The sequence below is a fragment of the Rhinolophus ferrumequinum genome, chromosome 12, assembly GCF_004115265.2.
Source record: "Rhinolophus ferrumequinum isolate MPI-CBG mRhiFer1 chromosome 12, mRhiFer1_v1.p, whole genome shotgun sequence".
Lineage (NCBI taxonomy): Eukaryota > Metazoa > Chordata > Mammalia > Chiroptera > Rhinolophidae > Rhinolophus > Rhinolophus ferrumequinum.
The window spans coordinates 37,237,809-37,254,312 of NC_046295.1; the positions used below are offsets into that span (position 1 = coordinate 37,237,809).

General features: G+C 39.9%; 1 protein-coding gene across 10 annotated transcripts in view; it reads right to left on the reverse strand.

Annotated features, from left to right (window-relative positions):
- TRPM3 (transient receptor potential cation channel subfamily M member 3) overlaps positions 1-16,504 on the reverse strand; it is an 817,113-nt gene that overhangs the window by 190,599 nt on the left and 610,010 nt on the right. For 5 of the 10 annotated variants that reach the window (XM_033122317.1, XM_033122311.1, XM_033122313.1 and 2 more), the window contains one exon: positions 10,616-10,690. The exons of the other annotated variants lie outside the window; for them this stretch is intronic. In XM_033122317.1, the coding sequence (XP_032978208.1) occupies positions 10,616-10,690 (75 nt within the window). The remainder of the gene's footprint in view (positions 1-10,615; positions 10,691-16,504) is intronic. 10 annotated transcript variants of the gene reach the window in all.

Here is a 16,504-nt window from a genome sequence, read left to right on the forward strand (position 1 = left end):
CATGTCAATGAGTATATACCTTATATACCTCTTAAACTTTTATCATATTAATTATGTTGGGGCATCTCTTTTCTGCATTAGATTTATCTTTATAGTCCCAGCATATCATACAGTGCTCTATGTGTAGTAGTTTATCATTAAAATCTGGGGTACAGAGGAAGGCAAGAGACTGAATCACCATCAAGTATATCCTGATTACTCATAGGTTAAATGACAATGTAGTTATTTCCACAGGATTTTTTATGACATAAGCAGTTTTCCCTCAGTCAACTAACTTGAGAACCAAGGCACCCAAATCTCATTTAAATTTTCATGAAATCAGGAATTAGGCCGATGGCTCGGTTTCTATACTCATTGGTGGAGTGGACTACTGACATTGCTTCCTGATTTTCCTGCCTCCACAACAATCACCGCATAACTGCTAGTTATCATCCATAAACACAGTCTTCTCTGTAACAATCTTTTGTGGGTTTCCATTGCTTATAGATAAAAGTCCAAATGCTTTTGCATGATAGACAAGGCTCCCATATTCTGGACCCAATCTGAATTTACAGCCTCATCTCCCTCCAGAACTCTCCGTTCACTCTGATTCTGGTCTCATCAGACTCTTTTCATGATCTTCCATCTACGAATTTTTTTTTTAACTTCCTCTTAGCCAGCCTAATTTTCAGAGAAGAGTATCTCTCCTATTCCTGATTTCATGAGGAGATTTTTCTAAACACATCCTTGTGCTTTCTATGCTTTTTACTCACTTGGCTCTTTGGTGAATTTGAGAATAACTAGGTTTGCTCACTTAGCCTCTTTTTTCTTCCTCTATGGCATCTGCCTGCCTGTAGAAAGCCTGAGATGGCCCACCTCCTCCAGGGGCCCTGCCCCTGAAGATGTGTGTGGTAGGGTGGAGGTGAAATCTCACTGTGAATTTCTGCCTATTTCTGGGGAGTCATTAAGCCCACTTGGCCAAGAGTCTTTAAGCCATGCCTTTTAACTTGTCCCCCAACTAAAATGATATTTGAGTCTCATCAAGCACTTGTTTTATTTCTCAAATTGTTCAGAACTTGGATGAGGGGCAGGAACACATTGGTGGTTGTAAAGGGACTGAGTGTTATATCTCAATACTAATGACGTCTACTACTGAAAGTGCAGATGACAGCCCTTCAGGGGTCTCATAGCTTCCTCTCACAGGCCTTAACTACTGGGCCTCAGGAGTGTCAGAGACCTAGAGGAGAATATGCTGAGTGACATGGTGCGTGCTCACATTTCCCTTGTCCATCTGGAGTAATTCTGGAAGAGTCCAGATTCTTCGGGACTTGAACAGCCAGCTTCAGTTCAGCTATCTCATACTTTTAAATTGAAGCCTTGCTATTTCTCAGAGTTGGACCCAGCTGGAGTCCTGTGTCCCGGGGCCACTGAGGAGAAAGTTGTAAACAGTGGTTTACATTCTTCCCCTTGCTAGAAGCACTTCCATGAAAGCTATTACTTCCTCTAGTTGAAATAAATAGGGAATTGTGACTGAAATGGAAACGTAAATTCTGCTCCCTAGGAAGGGATTGATATGTTTTAGCAGCTAAGGTGCTGTAGGCCAGGAGTGACCTTCATTCACTACCAAGGTTATTAAAATAGTCAACTGTCATTATATGTGGCAAAGGAAGGGCACTGATTATTTGAGATCCAGTAATGGTATTTAATCCCATTTCTGACCAATAGTTGGGAAAGTGATACATTATTATTATTATTATCATTATTATTTTTTAAGATTTGATTGGGGAAGGAGAACAGGACTTTATTGGGGAACAGTGTGTACTTCCAGGACTGTCTTCCAAGTCAAGTTGTTGTCCTTTCAATCTTGGTTGTGGTGGGCGCAGCTCAGCTCCAAGTCCAGTTGCCGTTGCTAGTTGCAGGGTTCGCAGCCCACCATCCCTTGCAGGAGAAGAACGGGCAACCTTGTGGTTGAGAGGACATGCTCCAACCAACTGAGCCATCCGGGAGGCAGCTCAGCTCAAGGTGCCGTGTTCAATCTTAGTTGCAGCGGGCAGAGCCCACCATCCCTTACGGGACTCGAGGAGTTGAACTGGCAACCTTGTGGTTGAGAGCCCACTGGCCCGTGTGGGAATCGAACCAGCAGCCTTCGGAGTTAGGAGCATTGAACTCTAACTGCCTGAGCCACCGGGCTGGCCCCAAAAGTGATACATTTTTATTCGATTATCTGGGCATCTTTTCCAAAAGGTAACTTAAGTCTAATCTGATCAAATCTTTACTGTGGCTAAATCCTTGGTGAAAAATACAAATGACAATGTCATGGGAAGCCTTCTTTCCTCCAGTTTCAAGTTTCCATGTGGAGGGAGCTCCACATGGTGTGACACACCTAGCCCCTTGGCCTTTCCTTACTCCTCTCCAAATGTAGAATTGAGTAATTTGATCAGTGGTGACTAATGTCTGTGTTTTTTGATTGGATAGAACTAATCTACTAAAAGTCTTTTAGAGAGGATTTAGCTTCTTTCTTCCTTTCCCCCCAGGTACCTAGTGCCAGTCTGTGACATTAGTAAAAGTATCTGTTGTAAACCCAGATTTCTCTGGTTGACTGTCTGGGGGCTGAGGTGAGCAGGTGAACACATTTGGCCCTCACTCTAGGTCATCATCTCCAACAATTTCATCAATAAAAATGATATTTTGATCTCCATCTGCCTGACTCCAGTGTCCAATTCTCAGTCAATTTGAAACTTGTCAAAAGAGAAGTATAATTTATGTGGCTTCCTCAAGCTTCAACCCCATGAATTGCAACACTGTCATTTCTGTCCCAGGCTTCATTTTGCAGCAGCAGCTAACAAACTTGAGCCTCCGATTCAAGTTTGTGAACATGAACTTATTTTTTTAAGTGCACATATGGCCTTCTCTGAAAAACAGTTTGTTTTCTTGATGTCATAGCTCCTTAAAAGGAAATGACAACTGCAACATGTGAAAAGAGCTAATGACAAATGGAGCCAAAGTAAGGTTGCTTATGAATCTCTGGATTGCAGTGAAAGATTTCGTGTGGTGAAGTCCACTGGGCCAGCTGACTGACGGCAATCTCTCTCCCTTAGGTGAAGTAGCAGTTGCTGAGCGCTTACCAGGTACTGGGCACTCAGCGAGGCGGGTTGCATATGCTTACTCAATCTGCTCAACAATCCTGTGACAGAGATATTAGTATCCCCATTTTACAGTCAAGTTAACTGAGGCATAGAGAGTAAATTGCATGTCTGAACTGGGTTTCAAACAGAGACCCGTTAGAAAAACGCAGAGTCTGCACTCTTTGCAGTCTAGTGGGTGACCATATAATTTAACATACAAATACCAGAACACGTTTGCAAGTGAAGGGGTCATCATTAATAGTTATTCTGTGATGACAGGTATAAACTGGAACTATTTAGTCCTGGACAAACCAGTACATATTGTCAGTCTATCTCTCTGCCTTCGGGTCTCAAATTCATTTCTGGCAGATTTTAAAAATAGATGCCAACCTCAGAGATTTAGAAAGGGGCCTGAGTTTGTTCACTGTGCCTTTGGTACATCTCTTCCTGACTCAAAAAGGCCATACCTCACTGTTGCCCTTCTGTGAGTCCTGGGATCAGGTTTCTAGCTGCATTTAAACCACAGCTGTTCATTAGCAGAGATAGTCCTTCTAGATACATAGAGGGAAGAAGTAGCAGGGAAGGATTAGATCATTAAGCAAAGGAAAATAGCAAGAACAATACAGCAGCACCTGCATAAATCCTGTAGGGGGAAACTATCGGCTTAAAGTTTTCCTCATGTCCTAGCATAGCTATGATGGTGCTAGAAACAAATCCCTTCTACTTTTTTCTCTTATAAATAAATGCCTCATTATATTCTATCACTGAAGCACATCAGAGTACACGATGAGGAATCAGGAGACAGTCGTGGCCTACGGCCATGCAATGAGTACTTGGGGTCCTTAATCACTGGGGGTATTTAACCTCATTATCCTGCTCTGCCATGTTTGTGTGAAACAGTCACTTGGCTTATTCCTACTGCTGCTACTAAGGATCATTTGACTGCAATAGGAAGTGCTAATACCATCATTCTAGAAAGTGGGCTATCCTAACGTGCTATACAACAAAGTAGCACTCTAAGGACTTCTCTCAAAAGCCTTATTCTAATGTGCAGAGAAGTAGTTTGTGCATTGAAAATTATCATAAGAAGGAGTGTGAAGAAACGCCCCATTTCATTTCTCAGCTCTTCTTGTCAGGGTCTGCTCTAGCACAGTGGCTCTCAAGTTCAGCATGCATCAGAATCACAGAACAGTTAACACACACACGGCTGGGCCCCATCCCAGAGCTTCTGATCCATAGGTATAGAATGGGACTTGAGAATGTACATTCCTAACAAGTTCCCAGGTAATGCTATTGCTTCCGGTCCATGGACCACATTTTGGAAACCAATGCCCTGGCATACAGTTACAGAGAGAACAGATTTCCGCCTATGAAAAGATGTGAAATCTAAGATGTGCCCCTGGAGTAAATTAAAATGAAATCCTGTGGAGTAGGACTGAAACACCCATGTCATGTTTCTAACTGTCTATTTTAAAGTCGAAACCAGGAGTCAGCAAACTTTTTCTGTAAAAGACCAGATAGTAAATATTTTCAAACTTGCAGGCGAGACAGGCTCTTTTGCACTCTGCCACTGTAGCTTGAAAACAGCCATACACGGTACAGAAAAGAAAGAGCATGGGCATGGCTGTGTTCCAATAAAGCTTTATTTATAAAGACAGATGGTGCACTAGATTTGGCCCAAAAGCCATAATTTGCCAACCTTTGGGTCTAACTAATGTGATAAAAATGATTCACATAAGACACCATCTGTTAGTTTGCCATGGCCTGAGTATGCCTATGATCAATGAAAAACTAACCAAGTTGGAAACCTGACTGCGTAAGCCAAGCACTGACACCTGTTCTAGTTGTACAAGATTGATATAATACGCCTGTACTGGAAGAAACGTATTCTTCTTGCAATTCAGTACCTAGAACCAACTATTTAAAAAGTGTTCCCTTACCACTTCATCCTACTTCAATAGGGGTTTCATCGCACTGCTAGAAATTGCTTTCCTATATTTAATACATTCTCTACTTGATACTTTGCTTAAAAGTAAAGAATATCTTTTCTGTGTAGCCAGGTCATTTGTAGAGTTGTGAATTTATGGTTTGTTTTCCACAGGTTTTTCCCTTCTCCTCATTTCAAAAAAAACCCACTGGGCTGTCTTTTCTCAGGAGAGGATTGCATGGCTCACCTGAAACCTCCTCAATAGTTTTGTTAAAAACCTAAGCCACTGATGTTCTGAAAGGGGAGAAGAGAAAGGCAAGTGTCTTTGATGGGGAGAGGTGGTACAGGTGAGATAGGGAGAAAATTACTTAACTCTGGGACAGGGCGAAGGGACTCGCAATCTCCCTGATGGTCAGTTCCCAGGACTCTTCTAACTTGACCTGTTAGTGGCATTTGGCACAGTTGGCCATTCCTTTCTCTTGGAAATACATTCTTCACTTGGCTTCCACACAGCACTCTCTCCTGGTTTCCCTCTTATGGCACTAGCTGCTCCCTCTTTATCTTCTTTACCAGGCCTCCTCATCTCCCTGACTTCTAATAGAAGGGCTGTCCCAAGGCTCAGTTCTTGGTCGTCTCCTGTCCCGTCCTCACACACTCCCTTGGTGATCTCATCCGCTCAAATGATTTCATATACTGTCTTCACACTGACAACTTCCATATTTATGTTTCCAGACCAAATATCTCCACTGAACTTCAGTCTCACATAACTGCGCCCCTCTCAAGATTTCCACACACGCTATGAGACATCTCAAACACGCCCAAAGCTAAGCTCCTGATATTGTCTCATAGCTGAGATCCCAATCCCGCAGTCTTCCCAATCCTAACAAATGGCAACTCCATTATTCCAGCTGATCAGCCCCCTCCCACAACTTGGAGTCATCCTTGACTTATCTTTTCTCTCTCACACTCCATATTTAATTTAATGGTAAATCTCGTCTGCTCTACCTTCCAATTATAGCCCAAATTTGACTACTTCTCATCTCCCCAACGACAAGTCTATGCCAGCACCAGCTTTTGCCTGGATTATGGCCATTTTCTCTTAACTGGTATCTCTGTTTTTATCCCGACTTAGGCTACTCTCAGATCAGAAGATAAAGCAATTCTGTTGAAACATACGAGACCACTCATTCCTTTGCTTAAAACTCGGCAAGCTCCATTTCACACAGAGTGCACGTGAAAGCAAAAGGTCTTACAGTCTTCACTGGATCTGGTCCTGGTTCCCTCTCTGGCCTCCTTTCCTCCTCCTCTCCTCTTTGCTCATTCCACATGGACACGTAGGCCTCCTGATGTCCCTCCAACATGTCATCCACATTCCTACCTCAGTGCCTTTTCATTGCTATTCCCTTGTCCAGAAATAGTCTTCCACAAGATACCACACAGCGTTCTCTCTCATTTCCTCCAAGTCTTTACTCAGGGAGGCCTTCCCACCTCTCTCTTTAAAGGGCAGCTCCCTCCCTGCCCTCCTTTTCCTGCCTTCTCTGCTTTATTTCTCTTCCTAGCACTCATCACTCTCTAATACACTGTGTATTTTACTTCTTTACTTTTCTGTCTCCTTCCACCCAAGGGTAAGCTTTATAAAGGTTGGATTCGCACAGACACCTGGTGTGAGGGGGACTGTGTGACATGTCTCTTGGGGTGCTGAACCTGAGGCTGCTGCCCCGCAGGCACCCGTGATACCAGCTGCAGCAAAGATACCACTGGCTTTCGTCAGTGCGGGACCATTGAAGCCTTCTTCCTGTGAGGAACTACGGAGGCTTGGGCAGTTGTTGTATCAGTGGTAACCTTGGTTGAGGGAAGTTAAGAGGCCCTTTGCCAGTTTTCCAGGTAAACTGTAAGCATGAGAAAGGTGCGAATAGTGAGGGAGGAGAGGGGCAGGGGAAGATGAGGGGGTGGGGGAAGGAGAGAGGGAAAAGAGAGGGAAGGAGAGAGGAGGGGGACAGGGAGAGTGGGAGAGAGGAGAGGAAGAAAGAAGGAGAGGAAAGAAGAGAGGTGAGGAGAGGAGGGGACAGGAGACAGCAATATGGGAGGGGAGGGGAGAAAGAGGGAAAAAGAGGGAGGGGAGAGAGAGGGAGAGGGGGGGGGCATAATAAAGATTAAGATCGAATTGATAGGAAGCGGCTTAGAATTGGATTCATTTGAATTTAGGAAAAATTGTGCTATATGCCGTTCCTTACATACCTACATTTATGAACAATAAATTCATACTCACTACAATGATTCTTAGTACTGGAATAATGGACACAAATACATCAACAGAACAAAATAAAGCCTGCTCTAGGCACGCCAAGCAAACAGAATCTAAGAATAGCTACACAAGGGGGACGTGAGCTTTCCACATCTCCCCAAACTCCTGATGCAGGCACTCCATGTCTAATTGCTGCTTTCTTCAGAATCTCCCCTACAATTTCATAATAAGTTCTGATATGCACCCAAGTCAGCATACACATCCTGTGTTCTCCCTCTGGGTAGAAGAAAAGCTGCTAATGAGGCAGGGCTCAGCTCAGATTTGTTTGATGACCAGAAGAGCTGACTCTACAATCCTAACCCCGCCCCTCCGCGTTTTAGCGAAGGTGCACCTGTGTTTTCCACCCGGACTCACTCCAGCAGGAATTGTCCACAAAACCCCCTGTGGTCCCAGAGATGCCAATGCTCGTTAGCCACCAAGGACTGTTGATTCTTCTGCCTGAGATTTAGGACTTCAGTGTCTGTCTGCAGGACTGTGGCATCTGGCACTCCACGCAGCTTTTGAAAACTGTCCTCGTCACAAAACAGGGACAGCCTGTTCCGTGAAGGGAAGAGCTGATTATTTGTTTCAGCTATGGATGCCAAAAAAGAAAAAAAAATCAGCTATTTGCTTATTTGGTTAGTAAAAGGGCATAACATGTCTCTTATTCTCATTTTTCCCCAGGAGTTAATAAACGTTAGCTAAGGGTTCAAGGTTAAAATATTTTTATTGTGTTAAAACACAGGACAACTCTATTAGTGACATCTTGGGGGCACTATTCCTAGTCATTTTGCAAGCCTATCTGGATTATGCTTTACTTTTACATTCATCAGTTTCAATGGTTTGAAATGTGCCAGATCATTTTTTGAAAGGAGGGACACATTATTTTCAATCTTAGGAAGTGGCTTTGAAGGGTCCTATGATAAATTCCCTGGCCTCATCCATCTCAAGCAAATTAAAATTTCAGCATACATTTTTTTAAAGACCCCTAGGAATCTCATTCTCTCTATATATCCCACTGTACAATTGTTGGTTATGGCAGAAAAGTACTCAGTCAGCACAAGTTTTCCCATTAATTTTACCTTTGTCTAACTTCCTAAGGTTAGCTGTGCATTTCTACTAAATGGGGGAATCCTCATCCAGACTGAAAAGCATCCATGTCCAATTATCATTTTAAATAAGTGAGGAAAAATCAATAGATATTTCTTTTTCTGCATAAATTGAAATAATGAAGAAACGATGACATTGGAAGCTACAAAAAAATACATATTCTTAGACTCTCTAAATTCATAAGGTGGAAATGATTTAACAATAATCACCATTCGACAGGAACACAGTCAAATTTGGGATCCCAGAGTAAACACTTTCATGCCCATGACAGTTAGAAACATGCATGATGGTCTTTGCTTGTACATGTCTCTGTTCATTTATCTTCCCTGAGTCTTTCTATGTAATATTGTTTTATTATTTGTCCTTCCTTTATAGCTTTTACTATCAAAGCTTCTCTATTACATTTTTATGCCAAGCTGGAAACCAGAGCTAAAAATGAGGCCAGAAAACCAAATATTGATGTTTACAATAAAAATTTATTTAGCACCTACCTGCCTGGGCCAGGCACTGTGCGTGGTTTACAGGATGAAAAAATGAGTAAAACTCAGCCTCTGCTCACCAGGAGCTCACAATCTACAGGTGCTGAGGGCTGTACAAGAAGGTAGACAGATAACCACTCTGCCAAAAGAGGTGGTATTATGACAGAGGTTTACACAGAGTGCTGTGGGAACAGAGAGGGTGTGGTGAATAACTGAACCTAGCAGGGTCACAGAGCGTGGGGGTGTGTGTGTGTGGTTTCTGGTAAGATTTCATAAAGAGAAGATTTTGGAGCTGAGATTTGGAGTGTAGATTTTGCCAATAAGTAGAGTAGGGATTTGGAGTAGAGAATTTCAACGAAACATCAAACAGGACAAAAACACATCTGATGGAGTATGCAATTTAAGGGAAACTGCAAATAGCTTGGAATGGTGGAACATAATGTCCATATGCATTATGGAAGGAGGAGAAGCTAGAAAAACAAGAGATAAAAAGATATGGAAAGTCTTTCTTTAGTGAAACAAGGAAGAGATTGGTTCCCAACAAGAAGGATTATGTTATCATGAGAAGAACCTATTAGAAACTTAACTGGTTGAGTCTACTGGCAGTAGCAAGTATGAATGATTTGGGCCGAACAAATTAGAGCATCCACAGAAGGCAATGAGATGTTCCTGATATACATGAAACCTGCCCAGAGGAAGTTTAACTCTCTTCTCAAGTCATGTGGTTTGAACCCAGGGCTGTCAGTCTATGAGAATATAAATTCACTGCTTCCTACTTCCAGGACTCCCTGGATGAAGTTCTACTATGACCTTTAACTTATAGATTTGTTATTTATCTCATGGAACAGTTATGGGCTCGATGATGGAAAATTTCGTGTCATGGTTACCCCAATGCATTTGATGATGGTGCAATGATCAAAAAGATGCCAGTGATGACAATTGAACGTCCCTTTGCCTTCCCAGCCTCCTTCATATATTCTCAGGCATAGGATGACAAAGGGAAGTCCACGAGTCACATGAAGAAAGACTGTAGCCATGGGTACAGGATCAGGAGCTCCTCTGTTTGTCTCCATACCCACCATCCAAGTATTTACCCTGTACTACTTCCCCTCTGTGCTGTTCCTGTGAATTCCTCTGCCATCTTGTAATTAACCACCATCCTCTACCCGAAGTTCTGTGAATGACTAATTCCAACTGAGCCAATGCTCAAACCATATCTGGCATAGAGTTTGTGTTCAAATAGTTGTTGAATGAAATAATGACCTCCAAATCCTCCAAGGTAACAGAATTTTAGGGGAGTGTCTTTTTGAATGAAATAACGCTCCCTTAAGTGGGGTGAAAAGAGCAAGAGTTTTAGATTCACATCAGCTTAGGTTTGTACCCAGGAAGATAATAATCCCTATCTTGAATGTTTTTGTGAGTATTAAAAGAGATGGTATAAAGAAAAATATGTAGCATAGTCCTGGAACATACTATGACCTCAATAAATGTTCATTTCTCTCCTCTGTGTCTTATGTGATATTTTAGGAGGACAAATAATAAGGAGTAACTAATTTTTGATGCAGTTGGATGTTTTAGATGAGATAGGGATAAACAGCAATCATAGGAAAGGATATTGTTAGGAATTTTTAAAGGAAATGAATGTTTCTATGGTTAATTTTCTTGGTTGGGGTTTAAGAAGAAATTCATGTTTTCCATTCATGATACTTACCAATTTGGTCTAATTGGCAACTACCCCAAAATGAATAAAACAAGCGGGAATCAAGAGAGAAAAACGGCAGGCATCCTGTCAAAAAATAAAATCTTTGAAAATTCTACAACCCAATCGTTGGATACACATTTTATTAAAGCAGACCGATCACCTAATTTATATATATTTATACATATGACGGCAATCCAAGTCTCACATTCAGACTTATGCAAAGCATCAAATAGGCCTTCTGTACCAGCTATATCTTGTCTCATCACTCCTTCAATTAAACGTGTCCTTAAAGTCAACTCCTTTGCTGGAGGAAATATCCTTCATTATTCTCTTTCAACCCAGGACTACTGTGGTGGTGAAAGAATAAAGTGAGTTCATCATATTAAGTGCTCGCAACAATGCTTAGCACTTGATAAGTTCCTCAAGAAATGTTAGCTGTTGTTATACTAATTATAATAATAATTATGAATCTTTCAATTCTGTGTCTTCCAAGACAGAATAAGAACTGAATTCCCCCTCCATCCTTTTCAAAACATCTTTCTGATTTCTGGAGATATGTTTCCTATTCTCAGGTGACTAGCTACTTTTTACCTAAAAGGATTACTTTTTGAGAGGCTAATGTATTCAGTTAAAATCAATGCCAACATATCACTCAATATGAGTAATATTATTTACTGAAGAGATCTCCACATTTCCTTCTCTTCTCTCTTTGGCCAAGAAAATGACCTATTAAAGAGATAAATAAATAGGTATAGTCATATGTATATAGATTATATCTGTTTATATCTCTCTATATAGTCATATATATAGATTATATCGTATATATCTATTTCATCTTTTTTTCTATGTATTTACTCGTAGGTATGTATGTATGCATATATCTATTTATCTAGCTGTCTATCTATCTTTAAAAAAGTTATCACAGCCATTTCATTATAGATTTCCTACCAACTTGGCTATTCTATTCCTAAATGGGACATAAATTTAATGGTAACTCATGTCTCTGGGATTGTTAACTTAGTAAACAAGCTAGCTGTGGGCTAGATGACTCAGGCAGTACCTCATTTCCTATGTAGGCCCCAGAGGAAACTCCCATGAGCATGAGTAGCTCTGCTCTGCTCTTTTTCTTCCTTCCCTAGAAACAACATTTATAGAGGGCCCTAGACCCTCAAGTTAGATCTTCTGTTCCTATCTTCCTAGGATCAAGCCAGACTTGTAGAGTAGCCTCAACTTATGGCAATTGGTGGTTGGGCAGTGGGGAGCTGGTGGGTAAGAGACATAGTAGGGTCTCACCCCACTTTTCACAGAACATCAATTGGTAATTTCTCACCCCGCACAACCTGGCAGAGATGCCTTTTCATAAGAATGGATTGATTGAGGAAAGCATAAAGCAATATCCCCTGAAGCACAAAATAGGAGGTTTGTTCCTCTAGATTCTCAATAGTTTGCAAAATAACAAGCCAAGAGTAACTACCGTATATTTTCCAGAAAGTTACTAATTATCGTGTTCCCAAGAACATAAATTCAGCTTGGGAGCACACGCCTCCCCAGGCCTCTTTACCACTGTGCCTGGCAATTACAGTGCTTGCTAAATACTATGAGCAAAACAGACAACAACGGAAACCCTACTGGAAATGTAGCACAAGCATTTGTTTACGGATCCAAGCACAAAATTGGCTTAGCTGCATCTTCCCTGCAGAGTGAACAGCACACTGGTATTTTCAGTTTATTTCTTTTCTCCCTCCCAGTTACCAAATCCTAATGAACAAAAGTTAAAATGACATTTCAGTGAAGACCAACCAGATTTGTTGAAGATTTGTTGCATGATTAACAATGGAAATGTCTGGCTATCAGGTATCTGTTGATTGTGATCCCAAATTTCTTGATAGTGCCTTAATTATCCTTTAGGACATAGTGGAGAAAATGGCCTCAAGGGAAAAAAAATGAGGGAATAAAAGGATAAGGATTTTGCATCAAATGAGCCTGATGCCCCAAGGACCCTGATTTTGTTCCTCGCTCAGGTGCATGAAAAGCCTTTGCTTATTTGAGTTTCCCTTGTGCTGTGTTAAACAGAATAAGAAAAATACCTCCCAAACTAAGACAGTGACAGTGCTGAGCAAAGAGCTGCAGACCAGAAGTGTGTTCTGAGTTCAGAGAAATGCTGTGCCACTTAATTCATTGTACAAGTTTAGGCAGGACACTGACATTTTCCAAGTGGGTTTTCGCATCTGGAAAATGAAGGCAAGGCAATGAACTGATGAAATATATATATATATATATATATATATATATATATATATATATATATATACACATATATATACATATATATATACACATATATACATACACACACACATATATACATATATATGTGTGTGTGTATATATAATGTACATACATATATATGATATATATATTATATAGAGATACATCGATACACTTAGATCTATATATTATAGACACCTCTATATACCTACATCTATAATATATACACAATGCCCCATTTATCATTTTATTCTAAACTTCACCTTCATATCGCCTTATTAAATTAAGGAGAGTTGATGAAAGGGAAACACAATGAAACATAACTTTTCCTTATCATTCTAATGATGGTATTTCCTAAAAAACTAACCCTAGTTCACATGTAATCCTTATTTATACTTGCAGCTGAGATTTTGCTTTTTCAGACAGGATAAACAATTTCACAAAAATAAAATAAATTTAATTAGACCACTAAATTTCCAGATGTTGAAAACTTTCACCTGCATTGCTTGCAATCATTGTCTACTTTTCACCTATCAAAATTGTCCTTAAAATCCCTTGGCCACGTAGCCCCATGAACATTCCACCCAGGTAAGTTCTCTGTCTGAATTCTTGTTGGACTTCATATCATAAAGGCCATTTAACACTTGCTGCTTTATTACGCAGTATTTTGCCTGCTGAGACGCAATAGAACACAGTGGTTGAGGTGTGGATGCAGGCAGACTTCCTGGCTCTGACACTTATTAGCAGTCCGACCTCATAGACCATTGTTTGACCTCTTTGTGCCTCAGTTTTCTTATTGGTCAGTAGGAATAACAATAATGGTACCTATTTCTAGGGTTGTTATCAGGATTAATTCAGTTAATTCTAGTAAAGTGTTTAGAATAGTACTCAGTAAGCACTCACTAGTTATTGCTATAGCTCATTCATCTTGCAGCCCCTACAATGCTTTGTATATTGTAGGCACACAAGCAAATAATGGTAGAGTCACAGAAGTATTGTCAACACAGAGGGAGCAATAACTATTTATTTTAAATGACAGATATTTTGAGTTCTGATTTTTGCCACATTTTGAGAAGCTGAAGAATTTTTGCCACATTTTGAGAAGCTGAAGACATGAATTTTGGCTCCACATGAAGCATCTTAAAAGTATAGAGGAATGAGGAATGTAGTGGGAGCCACTGTTTCCTCAGTGGGTATTACAGACAATCTTCGACATGAAACAGCTGTTGAATGAGCTGCTGAGTGAGCCAGTTCCATCCGTCACAGGGAGTAGGACCCGGGGAGAAGGAAGCTGGACTTTGGGGTGCCCAGGAGATGACGAAGGGAAAATGAATAAATCTAACTCTGCTTGATTGTACTCATGGTAGAGATTCAAAAGTAGGGAATTTCCAGTAGCCCCGTTATACTAGGATATCTGCCTATGGCGAAGGATTGGGAGTAAATTTAGGCTATTTTTCTCATTCACCAACTCCTAATAGGGAAGATAATTCTGCTTTGAGTTCAGCCATTAGCAAATGTAAGCATCAAACCTGCTATGTTGGTTTCATACTTTTTATATACATCCTTTATGTAAGATTTGAGAATATTATTCTCTATGATGTGTCCTTAACCAGCCTCTCCCCTTAAGCTTTTCTGACGTGACCCTTTCCTTTTTCTTAGAAGGAGAGGAGAATTGGCAGCAGACTGAGTGAGCAAGAGAAAACAGGGTATGCCCAACACAGCCATACTGGCTCCTTACTCGCAAGTCAAGAATGATGTACATACCCTTGAGGGAGGATGGTACTCTAAACTCCTACATTACATGGATAGGCTGACTACTTTCAAAGGTTTTCTTTCTCCCTCCTTCTCTGCCTTCCTTCTTCATTCCTTCTTTCCTTCCATCCTTCTCTGTCTCTGTCTCTCTCTGTCTCTTTCTGTCTCATAAAAGCTATATTTGCTCATTGTAAAAAACAACATTGAGAAAGTTTTTAAAAGCTGTAAGTGGAAAGTGTCAATTCTCATCTCACCTCTCTCACCTAATGTCTCACTCCCTACAACCTGTAAATAATAATTGTTCACCTATGTCCTTTCAGATATTTTATAAGATGTGTGTGTGTGTGTATATAAATACATACACATATATACTATATATATATGCATATATATATAATATATATACTTGTATATCATTTAAAAAACCTAAACGTGATCATAAACACATAGCTGTGCTATTGTACAATAGGTTTTTAACTTTAGAAAGGAAAATAATTTATCCTTGGATATCTTTCCTTATGAGCCCAAACAGAGCTATTGCATTATTTATAATAACTTCAGAGTAACTTCACTGTATGTCTACATATAATTTAATTAGTCACTTATTGGTGAATCATTGGGTTAGTTCCATTTTATTATTGCAAACAATATTGCAATAAATATGAATAAATTCCTAGAAATAAAATTATAGGGTCAAAGTGTATGCACATTTAGAACTTAATAGGGGTAACCAAACTATCTTGCAAATAAGGTTGCCCACATTTGCACACACACCAGTACATATTTCCATATAATTACTGACACTAGATGTTTTTAAACTTTGTGTTTTGCCAATCTGATAGGTTAAAAAACATTTCATTGTTCTCTTAATTTTCATTTCTCTAATTTTCAGTGAGGCTGAACATTTGTATTTTCTTCCCTGTGATCTTTCTGTTGATATATTTTGCCCGTTTTCTTACAGTGTTCTTCTTTTAGATTGTGGATGCTCTTTGCTTATTATGGAAATTAGCCTTTGTCATGGTAGCAAATCTTTTCTTAGCTTTGCCATTTGTTTATTGAATTTCTTTACAGTATTTTCTAATGCAGTTTTTATACTTTGAATCTATTTTCTACAGACACTTAGCTTGTGGAATAAAAAAGTCACAACAGTTGAGTTTGCTATTATAAAAAGATGAAGGAAAAATATACTTGGCAAGGCAGAAAAAAGGCAAAGAAACTGTTCTACATAAAGAGTATCCAGAGAGGAAAGATGAGATTTATAATATTTTCAAAGTGCTTGTATGTGGTTTAATTAAATCTGGAAGGCAACAGATCCTCCTAGGCTTTATTCACTGAGCAAGATAGAAAGGAAATCCCAACTGTCTGAAAGCTCTACCTTTTAAGTTTTATTGAATAAACATGAACTAAAATCAAAAGAAAACTTAACTGAGGTTGGATCAATAATCACATGTGTATCTTGGTCTCTAAAACCAAGCTACCCAATTCACCATTTATTAAGAGAAGCTCTATTAATTAATCTTAATAACGAGCAGTGTCAGGAAATACTCTCAATTATATATTTACTGGCATTCAGAAAGTTTCAAGAGCCCGTCAGCTATTTCTTGCAAAATTACTAGTTATCATTTAGGAGTTATTAAAATGTAGGAATGTCAAATTGGATAATTGATATAAGAAGGCTTTAAATCCCTCACAAACTCTTGTGCTCATCAGGCCTTGTTAAATACTTCCTCAACAGAGTTGGAAGATGGGCTGCTTTTATTCCCTAAGACAGGTGTCTTGTCCTTTTTCCCACAATAGGGCCACAGTCCAGTGATAACTAATCTTCATCAGGATGGATTTGAGAGGCCAACCAATCTCCATTCTACTATGTATTACCCA